This window comes from Oncorhynchus keta, chromosome 25 (assembly GCF_023373465.1).
Source record: "Oncorhynchus keta strain PuntledgeMale-10-30-2019 chromosome 25, Oket_V2, whole genome shotgun sequence".
Lineage (NCBI taxonomy): Eukaryota > Metazoa > Chordata > Actinopteri > Salmoniformes > Salmonidae > Oncorhynchus > Oncorhynchus keta.
In genome coordinates this window covers 7,945,960-7,964,189 of record NC_068445.1, presented here as the reverse complement: position 1 = coordinate 7,964,189, position 18,230 = coordinate 7,945,960, and the positions used below count along the sequence as shown (strand labels likewise).

At 44.3% G+C, this 18,230-nt stretch overlaps 1 protein-coding gene and 1 long non-coding RNA gene across 4 annotated transcripts in view; one reads left to right on the top strand and one right to left on the bottom strand.

Annotated features, from left to right (window-relative positions):
• LOC118358072 (small G protein signaling modulator 1-like) overlaps positions 1-18,230 on the bottom strand; it is a 101,288-nt gene that overhangs the window by 30,017 nt on the left and 53,041 nt on the right. For 2 of the 3 annotated variants that reach the window (XR_008078806.1, XM_035735501.2), the window contains exons 4-13: positions 16,390-16,552; positions 15,991-16,143; positions 15,821-15,888; positions 15,526-15,671; positions 13,541-13,678; positions 13,059-13,183; positions 11,032-11,099; positions 10,603-10,766; positions 513-642; positions 196-360 (exon numbers count right to left, since the gene is read on the bottom strand). Coding sequence is in view for 2 of the 3 variants with exons in the window: in XM_035735501.2 (XP_035591394.2) it covers positions 196-360; positions 513-642; positions 10,603-10,766; positions 11,032-11,099; positions 13,059-13,183; positions 13,541-13,678; positions 15,526-15,671; positions 15,821-15,888; positions 15,991-16,143; positions 16,390-16,552 (1,320 nt within the window). In the remaining variant the exon portion in view is untranslated. The remainder of the gene's footprint in view (positions 1-195; positions 361-512; positions 643-10,602; positions 10,767-11,031; positions 11,100-13,058; positions 13,184-13,540; positions 13,679-15,525; positions 15,672-15,820; positions 15,889-15,990; positions 16,144-16,389; positions 16,553-18,230) is intronic. The other variant, XM_052478572.1, reaches the window with a different exon arrangement.
• Positions 15,607-16,553, top strand: LOC118358073 (uncharacterized). The gene is made up of 3 exons (XR_004820414.2): positions 15,607-15,743; positions 15,956-16,183; positions 16,413-16,553. It is a non-coding gene; the product is annotated as an uncharacterized LOC118358073 (long non-coding RNA).

The window sequence follows — 18,230 nt, the reverse complement described above, 5'->3', positions numbered from 1 at the left end:
CATAACGTTTTGATTTTTCGATTGGAAGACCCGTTGTCCAAGAGGGACTGAGGTTAAGGAAAGGGGACAGAAAGTGCATGATTAGGGGACTCATTTGTAAGGTTTGCAGGGAGGAGACAGAGTGCGAGGCGTGTGATTGAAGCAAAGGAAGTGGACAGACAGACAGATGGAGGAGCTGAGGTGTGGCAACATTACAGCTGTTCCCTGTGGTGGTTGAGGAGTGGTCTCTGGAATAGCTGCAGGAGCGCTTAGGGACCACCAAGATCCCTTTGGTCGGGGGCTTTCCTCTCAGATGGAGGGAGAAGGAGCGGGACAGGAGAGGAGCCCCCGGGGAAACATGGAGAGGGTGTATTATAGTCACTGGAATGGACAATGAGGACAGTTGGATAACAAAAATAAACAAAAAACATCACTCCGGGGCCACCTGAAGTTAACTCGGATAATAGGTGTCATGGAGCAAATGAAAACCAGGATGTTACCAGTGCTCTGGAGGAGGGGTCAAAGTCACTTACCAAACTCTGATTGGCTGTTTGGGAACAGGATGCGGAAGACATAGTCTGTGGCCTCATCCTCCTCCTTATCAGACACCGAGTCCGAGGAGCCCTGTGAACACTTGTTTCTCAGTTTAGGGAACACCTTCCCCTGTAATCAGAAATGAGGTGAATAGTACATACAATAAATGCCAACAAAAACATTGTTAGCTAAATCTGTACCTAGATTTCTTAAACATCCACACTTTCACCAAACAGGAGGACTGACTATACAAGCCATATTTAATGAGGTCTGTCTTAAAGCAGCCATGTGTGGTTAGTTTTTATCATTTATTTTGCTCAGTAGACATGATGAAGTCTTTACAGTCTAACACATACAGTGCCTAGTGAAAGTCTACAAACTCCTTTCCCAATTGTCAAAAAAGGCATTCAATTAGATTTTTCCCCCTACAGATTTACACAACCTGCTCCACATTTTCAAAGTAAAAGAAAAATTATAGAACACTTTCTAAATTTAAAAAAAATTCACACCAATAGTTAATACTTGGTGGAAGCAGCTTAAGCAGCAATTCATTTTTTTTTACAGATGCAATTCAATTTGAATAATATTCTACCCTGTACAACTCTTAAGGAAACATACTCTACATATACAAAAGTATGTGAGTGAAGAGGCATTTTCAGCCACACCCGTTAGCACACTGCCATGGAATCTACATAAACAAACATTGGCAGTAGAATGCCCTTACTGAAGAGCTCAATTAATTTTTTATTTTTTAAGGAGCTCAATGGCTTTCCATGTGGCAATGTCATAGGATGCACCTTTCCAAAAAGTCAGTTCTTGAAATGTCTTCCCTGCTAGAGCTGCCCCGGGCCAAATGTAAGTGCTGTTATTGTGAAGTGGAAACATCTAGGAGCGATAACGGCTCAGCCGCAAAGTGGTAGGCCACACAAGCTCACAGAACGGCAGCAGCACAACTGTTCAGGAACTTAATGAAATGAGTTTCCATGGCCGATCAGCAGCAAACAAACCTAAGATCACCATGCACAATGCTAAGTGACGGCTGGAGTGGTATGAAGCTCGCCGCCATTGGACTCTGGAGCAGTGGAAACGAGTTCTCTAAAGTGATGAATCACACTTCATCGTCTGGCAATCGATTCGGCGGATGCCAGGAGAACCTGCTCCAATGCATAGTGCCATCTGTAAAGTTTGGTGGAGGAGGAATGATGGTTTGGGGCTGTTTTTCATGGTTTGGGCTAAGTCCCTTAGTTCCAGTGAAGGGAAATCTTAACGCTACGGCATACAATGACATTCTATACCATTCTATGCTTCCAACTTTGTGCCAACAGTTTGGGGAAGGTCCTTTCCAGTTTCAGCATGACAATGCCCCCGTGCACAAAGCGAGGTCCGTACAGAAATGGTTTGTCAAGATCGGTGTGGAAAAGCTTGACTGGCCTGCACAGAGCCCTAACCTCAGCCCAATCAACACCTTTGAGATGAATTGGAACGCTGACTGCGAGCCAGGCCTAATCACCCAACATCAGTGCCCGACCTCACTAATGCTTGTGGCTGAATGGAAGCAAGTCCCTGCAGCAATGTTCCAACATCTAGTGGAAAGACTTCCCAGAAGAGTGGAGGCTGCTATGGCAGCAAAAAAGGGTACCAACTACTTCTAGAAATGTTTCCAAATGTATTAAAAATAAAAGTATTCAGACCTTTTCCTATGAGACTCAAAATTGAGCTCAGGTGCATCCAGTTTCCATTGATCATCCTTGAGATGTTTCTACAACTTGATTCCATTGATTGGACATGATTTCAAAAGACACACACGTCTATATAAGGTCCCACAGTTGACAGTGCAAGTCAGAGAAAAAACCAAGCCATGAGGTCGAAGGTATTGTCCGTAGAGCTCTGAGACAGGATTGTCTGCAGCATTCTTAAATGGAAACATTTGGAACCACCAAGACTCTTCCTAGAGCTGGCCGCCCGGCCAAACTGAGCAATCGGGGGAGAAGGGCCTTGGTCAGGGAGGTGACCAAGAAGCTAATGGTCACTCTGACAGAGCTCCAGAGAGTTCCTCTGTGGAGATGGGAGAACCTTCCAGAGGGGCAACTATCTCTGCAGAACCCCACCAAATCAGTCCTTTATGGTAGAGTGGCCAGATGGAAGCCACTCCTCAGCAAAAGGCACATGACAGCCCACTTGGAGTTTGCCAAAAGGCACTTAAAGAATTCTGACTATTAGAAACAAGATTCTCTGGTCTGATGAAACCAAGATTGAACTCTTTGGCCTGAATGCCAAGTGTCACATCTGGAGGAAACCTGGCACCATCCCTACAGTAAAGCATGGTGGTGGCAGCATCATGCTGTGGCAATGTTTTTCAGCAGCAGGGACTGGGAGACTAGTCAGGATCGAGGGAAAGTTGAACGCAGTAAAGTACAGAGAGATCCTTGATGAAAACCTGCTCCAGAGTGCTCAGGACCTTGGACTGGGGCGAAGGTTCACCTTCCAAAAGGACAATGATCCTAAGCACACAGCCTAGAAAAAGCAGTAGTGGTTTCAGGACAAGTCTCTGAATGTCATTGAGTGGCCCAGCCAGAGGCCAGACTTGAACCCGATCGAACATCTCTGGAGAGATCTGAAAATAGCTTTGCAGTGACGCTCCCCATCCAACCTGACAGAGTTGGAGAGGATCTGCAGAGAAGAATGGTAGAAACTACGCAAATACAGGTGTGCCAAGCTTGTAGCGTCATACCCAAGAAGACTCAAGGCTGTAATCGCTGCCAAAGTTGTTTCAACAAAGCACTGAGTAAAGGGTCTGAAGGCTGCTTTGTCATTATGGGGTATTGTGTGTAGATTGAGGGGGGAAAAAACTATTTAATCAATTTTAGAATAAGGCTGTAACGTAACATGTGGAAGTCAACGGGTCTGAATACTTTCCAGATGCACTGTTTTTGTAAAAATGTCTCAATATCGGTAAATTCGGTTGGGAATCATTAATGGACAGCAATATTCAACATTTGTCTTGGATTTTCAAGAAGATAAAATGTCAGGACTGAGACTGGACCCCTCAGGAACACTCAACACCTCTTGGAAAGCCATTCTGGTTTCTTTGGCATAATTTGAGGGGGGAATTGTCCTGCTGAAAAATGTAATTATATCCCAGGGTTGTGTATTCAGGAGACTGGGGCAAGTTTTAATCTAGGTTTTGCTCCTTTCACATTATTTTGATCCTGACAAACTCCCCAGCCCCTGCTGGTGACAAGCATACTCAAAACATGATGCTGCCCCCACAATACTTGAAAATATAAAAGGGATCAACAACATTGCATTCACTTCACATTACTGGATTTTTTTACAAAGTGAAAAGAAGGAAGCCTGTGCTAAAAAAATATATATTTCAAGTCATCCATTAATGTTTGCAAAAGGGCCCTTAAGTAATACTGAAAGACTTCGTGGCAAATAAATAAACCTTTTGGCTTAAAATAAAAGCTGCAGGTTAAGGACAAATCCAATAAAACACATCACAGTGTTTATTTTTAAGTATTGTGGTGGTAGCATCTTGTTATGCAGTGGGGAGAACAAGTAATTCATTTGCATTTTATTGCATGACATAAGTATTTGATACATCAGAAAAGCAGAACTTAATATTTGGTACAGAAACCTTTGTTTGCAATTACAGAGATCATACGTTTCCTGTAGTTCTTGACCAGGTTTGCACACACTGCAGCAGGGATTTTGGCCCACTCCTCCATACAGATCTTCTCCAGATCCTTCAGGTTTCGGGGCTGTCGCTGGGCAATACGGACTTTCAGCTCCCTCCAAAGATTTTCTATTGGGTTCAGGTCTGGAGACTGGCTAGGCCACTCCAGGACCTTGAGATGCTTCTTACGGAGCCACTCCTTAGTTGCCCTGGCTGTGTGTTTCGGGTCGTTGTCATGCTGGAAGACCCAGCCACGACCCATCTTCAATGCTCTTACTGAGGGAAGGAGGTTGTTGGCCAAGATCTCGCGATACATGGCCCCATCCATCCTCCCCTCAATACGGTGCAGTCGTCCTGTCCCCTTTGCCGAAAAGCATCCCCAAAGAATGATGTTTCCACCTCCATGCTTCGAGGTTGGGATGGTGTTCTTGGGGTTGTACTCATCCTTCTTCTTCCTCCAAACACGGCGAGTTTAGACCAAAAAGCTCTATTTTTGTCTCATCAGACCACATGACCTTCTCCCATTCCTCCTCTGGATCATTCAGATGGTCATTGGCAAACTTCACAGGCCTGGACATGCGCTGGGACCTGGTTTTCTTTGAGACTGTGGTCCCAGCTCTCTTCAGATCATTGACCACGTCCTGCTGTGTAGTTCTGGGCTGATCACTCACCTTCCACATGATCATTGAAGCCCCACAAGGTGAGATCTTGCATGGAGCCCCAGACCGAGGGTGATTAACCATCAACTTGAACTTCTTCCATGTTCTAATAATTGCGGCAACAGTTGTTGCCTTCTCACCAAGCTGCTTGCCTATTATCCTGTAGCCCATCCCAGCCTTGTGCATGTCTACAATTTTATCCCTGATGTCCTTACACAGCTCTCTGGTCTTGGCCATTGTGGAGAGGTTGGAGTCTGTTTGATTGAGTGTGTGGACAGGTGTCTTTTATACAGGTAACGAGTTCAAACAGGTGCAGTTAATACAGGTAATGAGTGGAGAACAGGGGGGCTTCTTAAAGAACAACTAACAGGTCTATGAGAGCCGGAATTTTTACTGGTTGGTAGGTGATCCAATACTTATGTCATGCAATAAAATGCTAATTAATTACTTAGAAATCATACAATGTGATTTTCTGGATTTTTGTTTAAGATTCCGTCACTCACAGTTGAAGTGTACCTATGATAAAAATTACAGACCTCTACATGATTTGTAAGTAGGAAACACTGCCGATTGTGCAGGTTATCAAATACTTGTTCTCCCCACTGTAGGTACGCTTCTCACTGGTAGGGACATCAGGAGTTTGTCAGGATCAAAATAAATAAGCACAGGGAAAAAGCTAGAGGAAAACCTTTTTCTGTACTTCTATAATTTTTTATACTTTTTCTTTCACTTTGAACATGTGGATCAGGTTGTGTAGATCTGATGGAAAAACATCCAATTTGATCCCTTTTTACATTTAATTTTAAGGCAGCAAAAATGTGACATCTATGCAAGGGGTGTTTTAACCCTGGATTGCTGACGCTATGTATTGGCCATTGAGAGGCTTTGAAGCCACCGGTCAGCCATATTGGTACTCCCCAGTAGGAGCATTCAGCCATATTGGTACTCTCCAGTAGGAGCATTCAGACATATTGGTACTCCCAGTAGGAGCATTCAGCCATATTGGTACTCCCCAGTAGGAGCATTCAGCCATATTGGTACTCCCCAGTAGGAGCATTCAGCCATATTGGTACTCCCCAGTAGGAGCATTCAGCCATATTGGTACTCCCCAGTAGGAGCATTCAGCCATTTGGTACTCCCCAGGTACTCCCCAGGAGCATTCAGCCATATTGGTACTCCCCAGTAGGAGCATTCAGCCATATTGGTACTCCCCAGTTTCAGCCATATTGGTACTCCCCAGTAGGAGCATTCATTTGGTACTCCCCAGTAGGAGCATTCAGCCATATTGGTACTCCCCAGTAGGAGCATTCAGCCATATTGGTACTCCCCAGTAGGACATTCAGCCATATTGGTACTCCCCAGTAGGATTCAGCCATTTGGTACTCCCCAGTAGGAGCATTCAGCCATATTGGTACTCCCCAGTAGGAGCATTCAGCCATATTGGTACTCCCCAGTAGGAGCATTCAGCCATATTGGTACTCCCCAGTAGGAGCATTCAGCCATATTGGTACTCCCCAGTAGGAGCATTCAGCCATATTGGTACTCCCCAGTAGGAGCATTCAGCCATATTGGTACTCCCCAGTAGGAGCATTCAGCCATATTGGTACTCCCCAGTAGGAGCATTCAGCCATATTGGTACTCCCCAGTAGGAGCATTCAGCCATATTGGTACTCCCCAGTAGGAGCATTCAGCCATATTGGTACTCCCCAGTAGGACATTCAGCCATATTGGTACTCCCAGTAGGAGCATTCAGCCATATTGGTACTCCCCAGTAGGAGCATTCAGCCATATTGGTACTCCCCAGTAGGAGCATTCAGCCATATTGGTACTCCCCAGTAGGAGCATTCAGCCATATTGGTACTCCCCAGTAGGAGCATTCAGCCATATTGGTACTCCCCAGTAGGAGCATTCAGCCATATTGGTACTCCCCAGTAGGAGCATTCAGCCATATTGGTACTCCCAGTAGGAGCATTCAGCCATATTGGTACTCCCCAGAGGCATTCAGCCATATTGGTACTCCCCAGTAGGAGCATTCAGCCATATTGGTACTCCCCAGTAGGAGCATTCAGCCATATTGGTACTCCCCAGTAGGAGCATTCAGCCATATTGGTACTCCCCAGTACTCATTCAGCCATATTGGTACTCCCCAGTAGGAGCATTCAGCCATATTGGTACTCCCCAGTAGGAGCATTCAGCCATATTGGTACTCCCAGTAGGAGCATTCAGCCATATTGGTACGCCCCAGTAGGAGCATTCAGCCATATTGGTACTCCCCGGTAGGAGCATTCAGCCATATTGGTACTCCCCAGTAGGAGCATTCAGCCATATTGGTACTCCCCGGTAGGAACATTCAGCCATATTGGTACTCCCCAGTAGGAACATTCAGCCATATTGGTACTCCCCAGTAGGAGCATTCAGCCATATTGGTACTCCCCAGTAGGAGCATTCAGCCATATTGGTACTCCCCAGTAGGAGCATTCAGCCATATTGGTACTCCCCAGTAGGAGCATTCAGCCATATTGGTACTCCCCAGTAGGGAGCATTCAGCCATATTGGTACTCCCCAGTAGGAGCATTCAGTAGGAGCATTCAGCCATTGGTACTCCCCAGTAGGAGCATTCAGCCATATTGGTACTCCCCAGTAGGAGCATTCAGCCATTGTAGGAGCATTCAGCCATATTGGTACTCCCCAGTAGGAGCATTCAGCCATATTGGTACTCCCCAGTTCAGGTACTCCCCAGTAGGAGCATTCATATTGGTACTCCCCAGTAGGAGCATTCAGCCATATTGGTACTCCCCAGTAGGAGCATTCAGCCATTCTCCCCAGTAGGAGCATTCAGCCATATTGGTACTCCCCAGTAGGAGCATTCAGCCATATTGGTACTCCCCAGTAGGAGCATTCAGCCATATTGGTCAGTAGGAGCATTCAGCCATATTGGTACTCCCCATTCAGCCAGTAGGAGCATTCAGCCATATTGGTACTCCCCAGTAGGAGCATTCAGCCATATTGGTACTCCCCAGTAGGAGCATTCAGCCATATTGGTACTCCCCAGTAGGAGCATTCAGCCATATTGGTACTCCCCAGTAGGAGCATTCAGCCATATTGGTACTCCCCAGTAGGAGCATTCAGCCATATTGGTACTCCCCAGTAGGAGCATTCAGCCATATTGGTACTCCCCAGTAGGAGCATTCAGCCATATTGGTACTCCCCAGTAGGAGCATTCAGCCATTTGGTACTCCCCAGTAGGAGCATTCAGCCATATTGGTACTCCCCAGTAGGAGCATTCAGCCATATTGGTACTCCCCAGTAGGAGCATTCAGCCATATTGGTACTCCCCAGTAGGAGCATTCAGCCATATTGGTACTCCCCAGTAGGAGCATTCAGCCATATTGGTACTCCCCAGTAGGAGCATTCAGCCATATTGGTACTCCCCAGTAGGAGCATTCAGCCATATTGGTACTCCCCAGTAGGAGCATTCAGCCATATTGGTACTCCCCAGTAGGAGCATTCAGACATATTGGTACTCCCCAGTAGGAGCATTCAGCCATATTGGTACTCCCCAGTAGGTTCAGACATATTGGTACTCCCCAGTAGGAGCATTCAGCCATATTGGTACTCCCCAGTAGGAGCATTCAGCCATATTGGTACTCCCCATTCAGTAGGAGCATTCAGCCATATTGGTACTCCCCAGTAGGAGCATTCAGCCATATTGGTACTCCCCAGTAGGAGCATTCAGCCATATTGGTACTCCCCAGTAGGAGCATTCAGCCATATTGGTACTCCCCAGTAGGAGCATTCAGCCATATTGGTACTCCCCAGTAGGAGCATTCAGCCATATTGGTACTCCCCATTTCAGCCATATTGGTACTCCCCAGTAGGAGCATTCAGCCATATTGGTACTCCCCAGTAGGAGCATTCAGCCATATTGGTACTCCCCAGTAGGATTCAGCATTCAGACATATTGGTACTCCCCAGTAGGAGCATTCAGACATATTGGTACTCCCCAGTATTCAGGTACTCCCCAGTAGGAACATTCAGCCATATTGGTACTCCCCAGTAGGAACATTCCATATTGGTACTCCCCAGTAGGAACACAGGTACTCCCCAGTAGGAACCATATTGGTACTCCCCAGTAGGAGCATTCAGCCATATTGGTACTCCCCAGTAGGAGCATTCAGACATATTGGTACTCCCCAGTAGGAGCAGTCCTCCATATTGGTACTCCCCAGTAGGAACATTCATATTGGTACTCCCCAGTAGGAACATTCAGACATATTGGTACTCCCCAGTAGGAGCATTCAGACATATTGGTACTCCCCAGTAGGAGCATTCAGCCATATTGGTACTCCCCCTCCCCAGTAGGAGCATTCAGACATATTGGTACTCCCCAGTAGGAGCATTCAGCCATATTGGTACTCCCCAGTAGGAGCATTCAGCCATATTGGTATTCCCCAGTAGGAACATTCAGACATATTGGTACTCCCCAGTAGGAACATTCAGCCATATTGGTACTCCCCAGTAGGTTCAGACATATTGGTACTCCCCAGTAGGAGCATTCAGCCATATTGGTACTCCCCAGTAGGAGCATTCAGCCATATTGGTACTCCCCAGTAGGAACATTCAGCCATATTGGTACTCCCCAGTAGGAACATTCAGACATATTGGTACTCCCCAGTAGGAGCATTCAGCCATATTGGTACTCCCCAGTAGGAGCATTCAGCCATATTGGTACTCCCCAGTAGGAGCATTCAGACATATTGGTACTCCCAGTAGGAGCATTCAGACATATTGGTACTCCCCAGTAGGAGCATTCAGACATATTGGTACTCCCCAGTAGGAGCATTCAGACATATTGGTACTCCCCAGTAGGAGCATTCAGACATATTGGTACTCCCCAGTAGGAGCATTCAGACATATTGGTACTCCCCAGTAGGAGCATTCAGACATATTGGTACTCCCCAGTACTCCCCCCCAGTAGGAGCATTCAGCCATATTGGTACTCCCCAGTAGGAGCATTCAGCCATATTGGTACTCCCCAGTAGGAGCATTCAGCCATATTGGTACTCCCCAGTAGGAGCATTCAGCCATATTGGTACTCCCCAGTAGGAGCATTCAGCCATATTGGTACTCCCCAGTAGGAGCATTCAGCCATATTGGTACTCCCCAGTAGGAGCATTCAGCCATATTGGTACTCCCCAGTAGGAGCAGTCTCCATAGGAATGAATGTAATTCTACAGTATTTCAATCCAATGTTTATCTGACAAAATTACATGTATTTAAGTATTTTTTTGTTTTAGTGAGGAAAGTAACATTAAGGATTTTTGAAAAATATATTTACATTTATATGTTTAGTTCACATAATATAATGTAAAAGAATTACGGTGTCTGTAATAGAGTACATGTTGTAAAAACTAATGTAGACATTAAGAAATGCATTTCTATAGCTTTAAAAATATATTTTATAATAGTGGAAGAGTGCAAAGATGGAGTCACGGTGGCTTCAATAGTGCGCCCCCCTATCAGTCAAGTGTATATACAGTGCATATACATATCATTGATGTGCATGTTCCAAAATAACCCAATATTCCCCCCCCCAAAAAAAATTTTGAATAATTAAATTAAATAATATTTAGCTCTGTCAGGGACCCCCCCATTCACATGGTTGTATTGAACTGTTGGATGACTAAACAGAGCATCCCCCCACGTGTCACCCCTCAGATAGTCCCTTATGAGTAGACATCCAGGGCTGACCTTTCCTCTCTGGGACCAGAGTGGAGGATCCAGCTGGCCATGGGGCAAGAGGCCATTCTCCAGGCAGGAGAGGAACTGGAGCAGATGCCCCCCTCTAGGGAAGCGCAGCGGGGGTCTCTGGATGCCGTCCTGGCTCACCAGCACAACCGTGCCCCCGCTGTCCACTGCAGAAACAATATTATATCTTTTATGGACCTTTTAAACCTATTATTGCAGTTTTTATGGGAAAATCATTATGAAGAAAATGTGCAAATGGATTATCCATTGTAAGGATATGAACAAATGGATAAACAAACCAGAACTCGCTGTTGTTGATATCAGTAGCTAGCAGACGAGCTCCATAAAAGACACGCCAATTACATTCCAGACATTACACTGAGCCTGTCCTCTGAATGTTTAACATCCACTAGCCTCTGCTGGTGAACCTACCCTGCTGATGACAGTGCAAATAAACAATTTCCTCCAGACGGATGGTCATAGCGTAATCCCAGTACACACTGAAAGAGATGGAATCAAAGCTGGGGTTATTGAGACATCACTCACCTAGCAACAATGAGCTGAACAACAACGTTGGCCAATGGGATATGTGTATTGTATTACTCTTGGTGTCTGTAGAACTCTGAATATGATCGGTGTTACTGAATGTAGAATCGATTTAAGTTGGGGTTCAGTATTTTGCATAAGTAAGTGGAGTGAGGGGTATTATATTGTACATTGAGAATGTGGGGCAAAGAACCAGATGCGTGTTTGACATGTTCTTTAACACTTTGACACGTACGAACATACAGGTGTGATCATTCTACAGTGGTCCCTGCAGCGTACGCTCAAACCGTTGTGATTAGAACACTGCTTTAGAATGTCTAGTTACGGTTGACGCAACAGTCAGCGTTTGAGCTGGCCACACTGTTTTTTCACAGAAACGTTATGTCCTCAGTGTGAGCAGTTTATTTTTGGATGCAATGTTCAGACATTCATAGCAGTAGCAACAGTACCACACAATTCTCATCCAAACTGGAAAATGTAGGCTACGTTATATGAATTAGCTAATAGCAATAACTATTTACAATTCATCACATCACGGGTGACCTCACCAGTGATCTAAATAATTGATTCAAAATCGAAAGTTATCTGACGATGCGTCGTTTGTGCACACCGCCATGTTAGTAAAAAAAAAGAGGTTACAAGAGGTTACAAGATGAGTTGGGTCTGTTTACAGTATGCATGTTGAAGGGGGGGGTGTCGTCTACCATCATTCACTTCCGTCATTCACTTTACTCGAAAGACGAGTGAACCATCCCTTCACTTCGTTTTGTTATAACATCTTTGGTCTGACAGACATTTACGTGACAACCAGAATGCATTGCACGTCAACAAATATGGAGCTACACATAGCTGGAAATGAGCTTAGCATAAGCTCATCATAATCAGTACAACCTTCCAAAAAGTATTTTACAGACATCATATGTGTCCATTACAATCTATGCAAGAATCGGAATGCATGATTTGTCACCAGTACTTGAAAACGTGAATAAAACAGTAAATACATTATGCTCCATACATACAGTGTGCTACAGTAGAAACGACAACACGATATACATAAACTCTAAAGATAAACGTAATAATAAAGATAACGTAATAATATAAAATAATATAAAAAAGAAAGATAACGTAATAATAACTTAACTTTGATAGGAACACACACATATTATTAGTAGTGAAGGCAATGCGGGCGTGCCAGATGGAAAATGTGCCAGGGAGGAAAAAGTTTGTGCTTGGGCTCTCGTCAAAAGAGTTCAGTAATGCCTCAAACGTAAATGGTCCACAGCAGTGAAATGGGCTACGTCTATGTGAATTAATGAGGAGGCGGAACACACCTCAATTCAAATTGTTGTTAGAAAATAAAAGTTGTTAGAATATAATTGACAAGTTGAAACATCGCCTATAGATAATTGGCAGGCAGCGGGCCTTGGTTTGAGGGCAGCGTGGGTTAACTGTCATGTGGCATAACAATCACATTTTGGAACAGTGAGTGCATTCTGACATCACCTGCATAAAAAAAAAAAACTTGCGCCTTGGGGGCGACCATTAGGAGATTTTGGAACTCACGTGTGAAAAGGTTAATACAGCCACAAACTTTACGGCCTAAGAACCACAGTCACTAAAATAATAAGACTGGTTGATTTGAAATATGCATGAACATTTCCCCATCAAAACCGTTCCCCTGCTGCCCCTGAAAGCAACCCTCATTATATCCCCCTCTCCAGAGTTGACCCCAGGACAGAGAGCCCTCCTGAGTCTCACTCAGACAGACACGCTGCATGATTTAGTGACACTGAGCTGCTGCACCAATTGTAGACAATAACTACAACACACAGGTGGTGCATGTCATCGCTCTGTTGTGCCATCTTGACGTACATAAATAAGAGACATGATCGTTAGTGAATTGCTCTCCACACCTGTGCTCATAGTCCAGGTCTCCCACAGAGCCGTTCATCAGCTGATTGGGCGTCCACTTCAGCGTCATGATGTCGGCGGTCTGGTGGAGAGAAAGGTATCCTGGGATAGCCTCCATGTCATCTCTCTGTAACAGCAAGAAGGATATTAGTTTGACGATCTGTTTTCTATAGTGAACTATGAAGAAATGTTTGACACTTTCATAGTTTAACACTTTTTGTTACAGATTGGCATTAGAAATGTGTCTCCAAATGGGTCTACTGTTTTGTGGTGTTAACAACGGGTGTATTCACTTTCACTGAATATTTGAGAGTTTCTGAAAGCTATCATAAATATGGAGGAGTCCGGGCACTGACAAGCAACGACAATATGACCAATCTCTCTACATATTTTATATGGCTCTGAGCATATCTAGAGATGCTAATTTCTTATTTGTACAGTACGTAGAACACTCCTAGAGATGGGAGAAGGATGAAATGTTTACCGGCTGCACCAGCACGTTGTTCTTTCCAAACAGCAGGGTGGCTCTGTTGTTTTGGTGCAGTGACTCCACATAGTCCCGGGCTGAGGGCGAGGGGGAAGGCCGCTCATCAATGCTGCTACTTGAATGTCTCTTCTGGATCTGGAAATGCAGACAATGTGTATGTTTTTACCCCCATTCCACTCCATCCAACCATCCAGCTTCCCTATATTGGCAAATTAGTTTGTAGGTGAAAACGTGATTTGGTGATGACATTTCACTTCCTTATATATTCGTAATCTAATACATCCGCTAATAAGCACCGATGTCTGTTGACAGAGGGTTGCAGTGAAACTTTTTGGGATTTTTCATTTTGTCGTCATCTTCCAAGTTGTTTCCGTGGGTCACAAATAGCAAAATTAGCATGAATTAAGTGTAAAAGGCTTTGGAAATAAAAAGCTTTTGGTACGCTCAGTGCTCCGCTGACATTTCACAGAGATACGCTTGTTTTTGTGAAAAGGAACAGGAACTTCACATTAATTCGATACTTTAGAATTAGGGCAAGGAGGCCATTTATCTACTTCCCCAGAGTCAGATGAACTCATGAATACCATTTTTATGGCCAGTATTAAGGAAGTTGGAGGTAGTTTTGCGAGCCTACGCTAACTAGCATTAGCGCATTGCACTAACGCTAGTTAGCAACTTCCTTCAAACTGCATACAGACATAAATACGGTGTCCACGAGTTCATCTGCCTCATTGCCAAAATCCCAAAGTATCCCTTTAATATGAACATCGTATAGTAAAACATGAAAATGCTGCATTTAATATCTCGAAATCGATATCTATCTTAACTCTATATTATTTTATGTCCTCTGGATTTGAGAAGAAAGATGACGAGTTCAATGGTGAGCCTCACAGGTAGCCTTAATTCTCACACGGCATCCAGCCTTGCTGACGGGCTGCTATTTTACAGATGTTTTAAAACTTTTTTCCTCTGGCCTCTAACTTAGTCACCCTAATTTTGACCATCCCTACACGGGTAAAAACTCAGATACCTTTTGAATGGGGTATGATAGAGACATGAGGTTTGGACCATTCATTTTCTTAGAGAATGATCTACACAATTATTATATCATTTTATCCATTGGTTAAAATATGCATTTTTGATTGGACACCCTACACATCAATGGTACAAAATGTATGTATTGTGCCATATTGGGGCGGCAGGTAGCCTAGTGATTAGAGCGTTGGGCCAGTAACCGAAAGGTTGCTAGATCGAATCCCCGAGTTTACAAGGTCAAATCTGTCATTCTGCCCCTGAACAAGGCAGCTTAACCCACTGTTTCTAGGCTGTCATTGTAAATAAGAATTTGTTCTTAACTGACTTGCCTAGTTAAATGTAAAACATATTGTTCATTTTGCGCATTTAGTTTGTTTGATACTATTTACCACAAAAATGATCCACTGGGAATGAATTAGCGATGATTCAACTTATTCAGCTCTTGTAAGAACCCTTTTAAGCCCTGTGTTTGAGTCAGGTTGCTACTCTTGCATTTGCTTGCTTGAAGAAAAACTAAATGGGAAACCATCTCGCCACTTTGTTTGTGTTGACAACGCCCATTACATTTGCCTCTGTGGTAAAAAAAGATACAATGCTGCAATAAGCAACTCTCCATTGTCAACGTGGCATGGGAGTGGGATACGTGGGGAGATGTTTCTAGTTGCAGGGGTCAGTGACAATATGAAAATACACTCTTGTCCTCTCTCACGGGACGCACTGTGCTCCTTAATGCATTGACAACAGCAGGTCTTCTACTGAAAGAGAGAAGCTGAGGTTGGCTTCAATGACAGGATTGGTCACCGATAACTGAGCTAATTATGTGCAGTGTCAGCCAAACAAAGTTGTGAAATAATCAATAAAGCGACTTATATGGACAATCCTATTTGGGGGAGTTTGGTAGACTTGTTGGATGAGATTCAGACCCCTACTCTTCCCAGGAACCTTACACAAAGGGCAGGCCTCTTGGTGGGGGAGTCCTGTCTGCAGTGACCACTGTGGATGCGGTGTCTCTGGACCAGCTCGTCTGCTGAGGGGTCTGTCCAGAAGTGGTCCGCCGTTTTCATCTTCGTGTACTCCAAGGCACAGGGCCCCACTGCCAGAGTACAGAACAATGGCATGTAAAGATGCGCGTGAGGAGAATCCCTTACATCAATTGGTGCCCTGTGTGAGTAGAATCCCCTTCCCTACACTGATATAATGTCTGAGATGAGATGTATGTGAGTAAAAGCTTAACAATGTTACCTAACAAAGAGGCCAGAATGGGTCCGTCCACCGGATCCATCAGAATGGCCTCTTTTTCGTAGAATTTACTGGAACATAAAGATGTGATGGAGGTGAGCCATGAATTTCTGCATTTTAATTTCCTCCTCCTTGCAGGAGACCATGCCATCCCCCCCCCTAATATGACTCACCTGCTGTTCTCCACGAGGTAGAGCACGATCTTGTCCAGCACCTTCTCGAAGAGGGCCGTGCGGATCCACAGGTTTCTGACCACCTGCGGGCTGAGGCTCGACAGCCTGGGCAGTCTCCGTACGCTGTCCTGGTTGGGCATGCTTTGGTTCCGCCTGAGGGAAGGAGGAACCCAGAAGTTTCCTTTCTATTACAGTATGTTACATCTTTGTTGCATCAGTAAACTATAAATATGTGTGAGTAGATGCTGTATGACAGAAATCGTGACGAGGACTTGTTAGAAGTACTATACAGTAACAGCTCTTTGATTTTGAGTGCTACAGTCTGTCTGTACAGGGATCCGGTGGTGTGTGTGTGTGGATATGGTGTGTGTGTGTGTGTGTGTGTGAGTGTGCTCTCACTTGCTCTCAATGATCTGTTCCAGCTCCTGAGCCTTCCTGCACAGCTCCTCTGCCGGGGTGAAGCTCTTCCCCACCTTCATGAAGAGCGCTGCTATTTTATTGCTACGCAGGAATCCCGCCGCTCGCCGCTTAAGCCCATGTAGAACGCAAGCCTCCACCGCAGCTGTGTACACACACACACACACACACACACACACACACACACACACACACACACACACACACACACACACACACACACACACACACACACACACACACAAATAATAGTAACTTCTAAAGATTGATGGGAAACACCACAGGACAGTTCACTGAAATTATTCATCATGATGACAAGGTTACGTTCTGCATTTTCCTTTACTTGTATTATTTGTTAACTTGTCGACAAGTTAACAGGATATTTATTGTAATAAGTGATATTGAATTGTGTTTGGTTGTAGACAAACTGGACTTAACGCCAGACTAAGTCAGTGGCACAGATGGAGTTATCCAAGCAGAAGATAAATCTCCTTCAAATGTTGATTTATGGTTGTTTCGACAATTCAATATCACTAAATATCATTACATTTGAAATCAGAGGTTGAAACCCTAGGGCAAATATTCCCACTCATTTTTATTTTATTTTTTAGCTCTGAGCAAATTTCAGGTCTGCTGAGCACAAACTTGATCGTTTTGAAAATTCTGTGCTTCTTCCAGCATGCGTTTACTGTGAACACTGAGGCTTTAGCCACTTTAAGTTACAGTTTTAACAGTGGTCAAGTAGGCTACTGTAGCTATTTGATCATAATGTAGGCCTACCCGAGTGGCCTACCATCAAAATCAATGAAGAAAATCACATCCCTTAACATTTTAACATGGAAATAGCTGTTCTATCATTCAGCCTACAGTTGCAGCCAATGTGTGTTGTTCAATGTAGGCCTACAATCCATGAGACTTTTGAGAAAACATGAACCTGTTTATCCACTTGTCCTTCAGACAAAATGAAATGCATTATTATTCCCATGCCATTATTACAGAGAATCAGACAAATAATGCTACCCTCTGCCTATTCGCTACTTAGCTTATTCAAGCAAGTCTCAAAATACAGAACTGCCCCTTTAAGACAATTTTTAAAAATTTACCTGACTTGCTTTTCAAAGAAATAGGAAGAAAGCGCATTTTATGGCTTATAAAAGTGTTGAATACAAAGTGTTGACAGTGCTGAGTAAGATCTTAAACAGCATCTCTTTGTTGTATTCGTTGACAGCCTCTCTCTGGTCATGGTTTTAAACGTTTTGAGATCACACACTATCAACTTTGCTGTAGCTTTCTTTTATACCCTCTACCTTACTGCGTACACGGTCATCTGAGCCATCCGATTGGCTAGCGGTAGGCCTATAGTGCACTTGATTTGCTCTCTGGGCCCGCCGGGAAGGCAGAGCTTGTACCTTCAGACACATGAAATGGTTCAAAATCGCAACAGTTCGCCTACCTGCCCAACAGCCCGAGACGAATAAAATAATAATAGGAACACAGGGCTTTATCGTTGGGTTTTTAACAGAAATGTTTGGCAGTCAACTAGGAACGCCTTGGATCACGATCTACCGGTTGGTGACCACTGCTCTAGAAAGTTCAATCTCTCTGTGGGCTAATATTTCTGCACCGGCAGTCCAGGGGAGCTGCGCGGCAGTCTCGGGCTACTGCGCTAGGGAACATTGCCTTGGCCAAATTGTATTGTCATTTTTTTTTGTTGAATTGAAAACAATAACTGTTGATGACTTTACAAATGCCATACAGGCCTAAATAGCGTCATTGATGTTATGGGTGATAAACTATTGTCACATTTCATTTGCTCTGTTAAA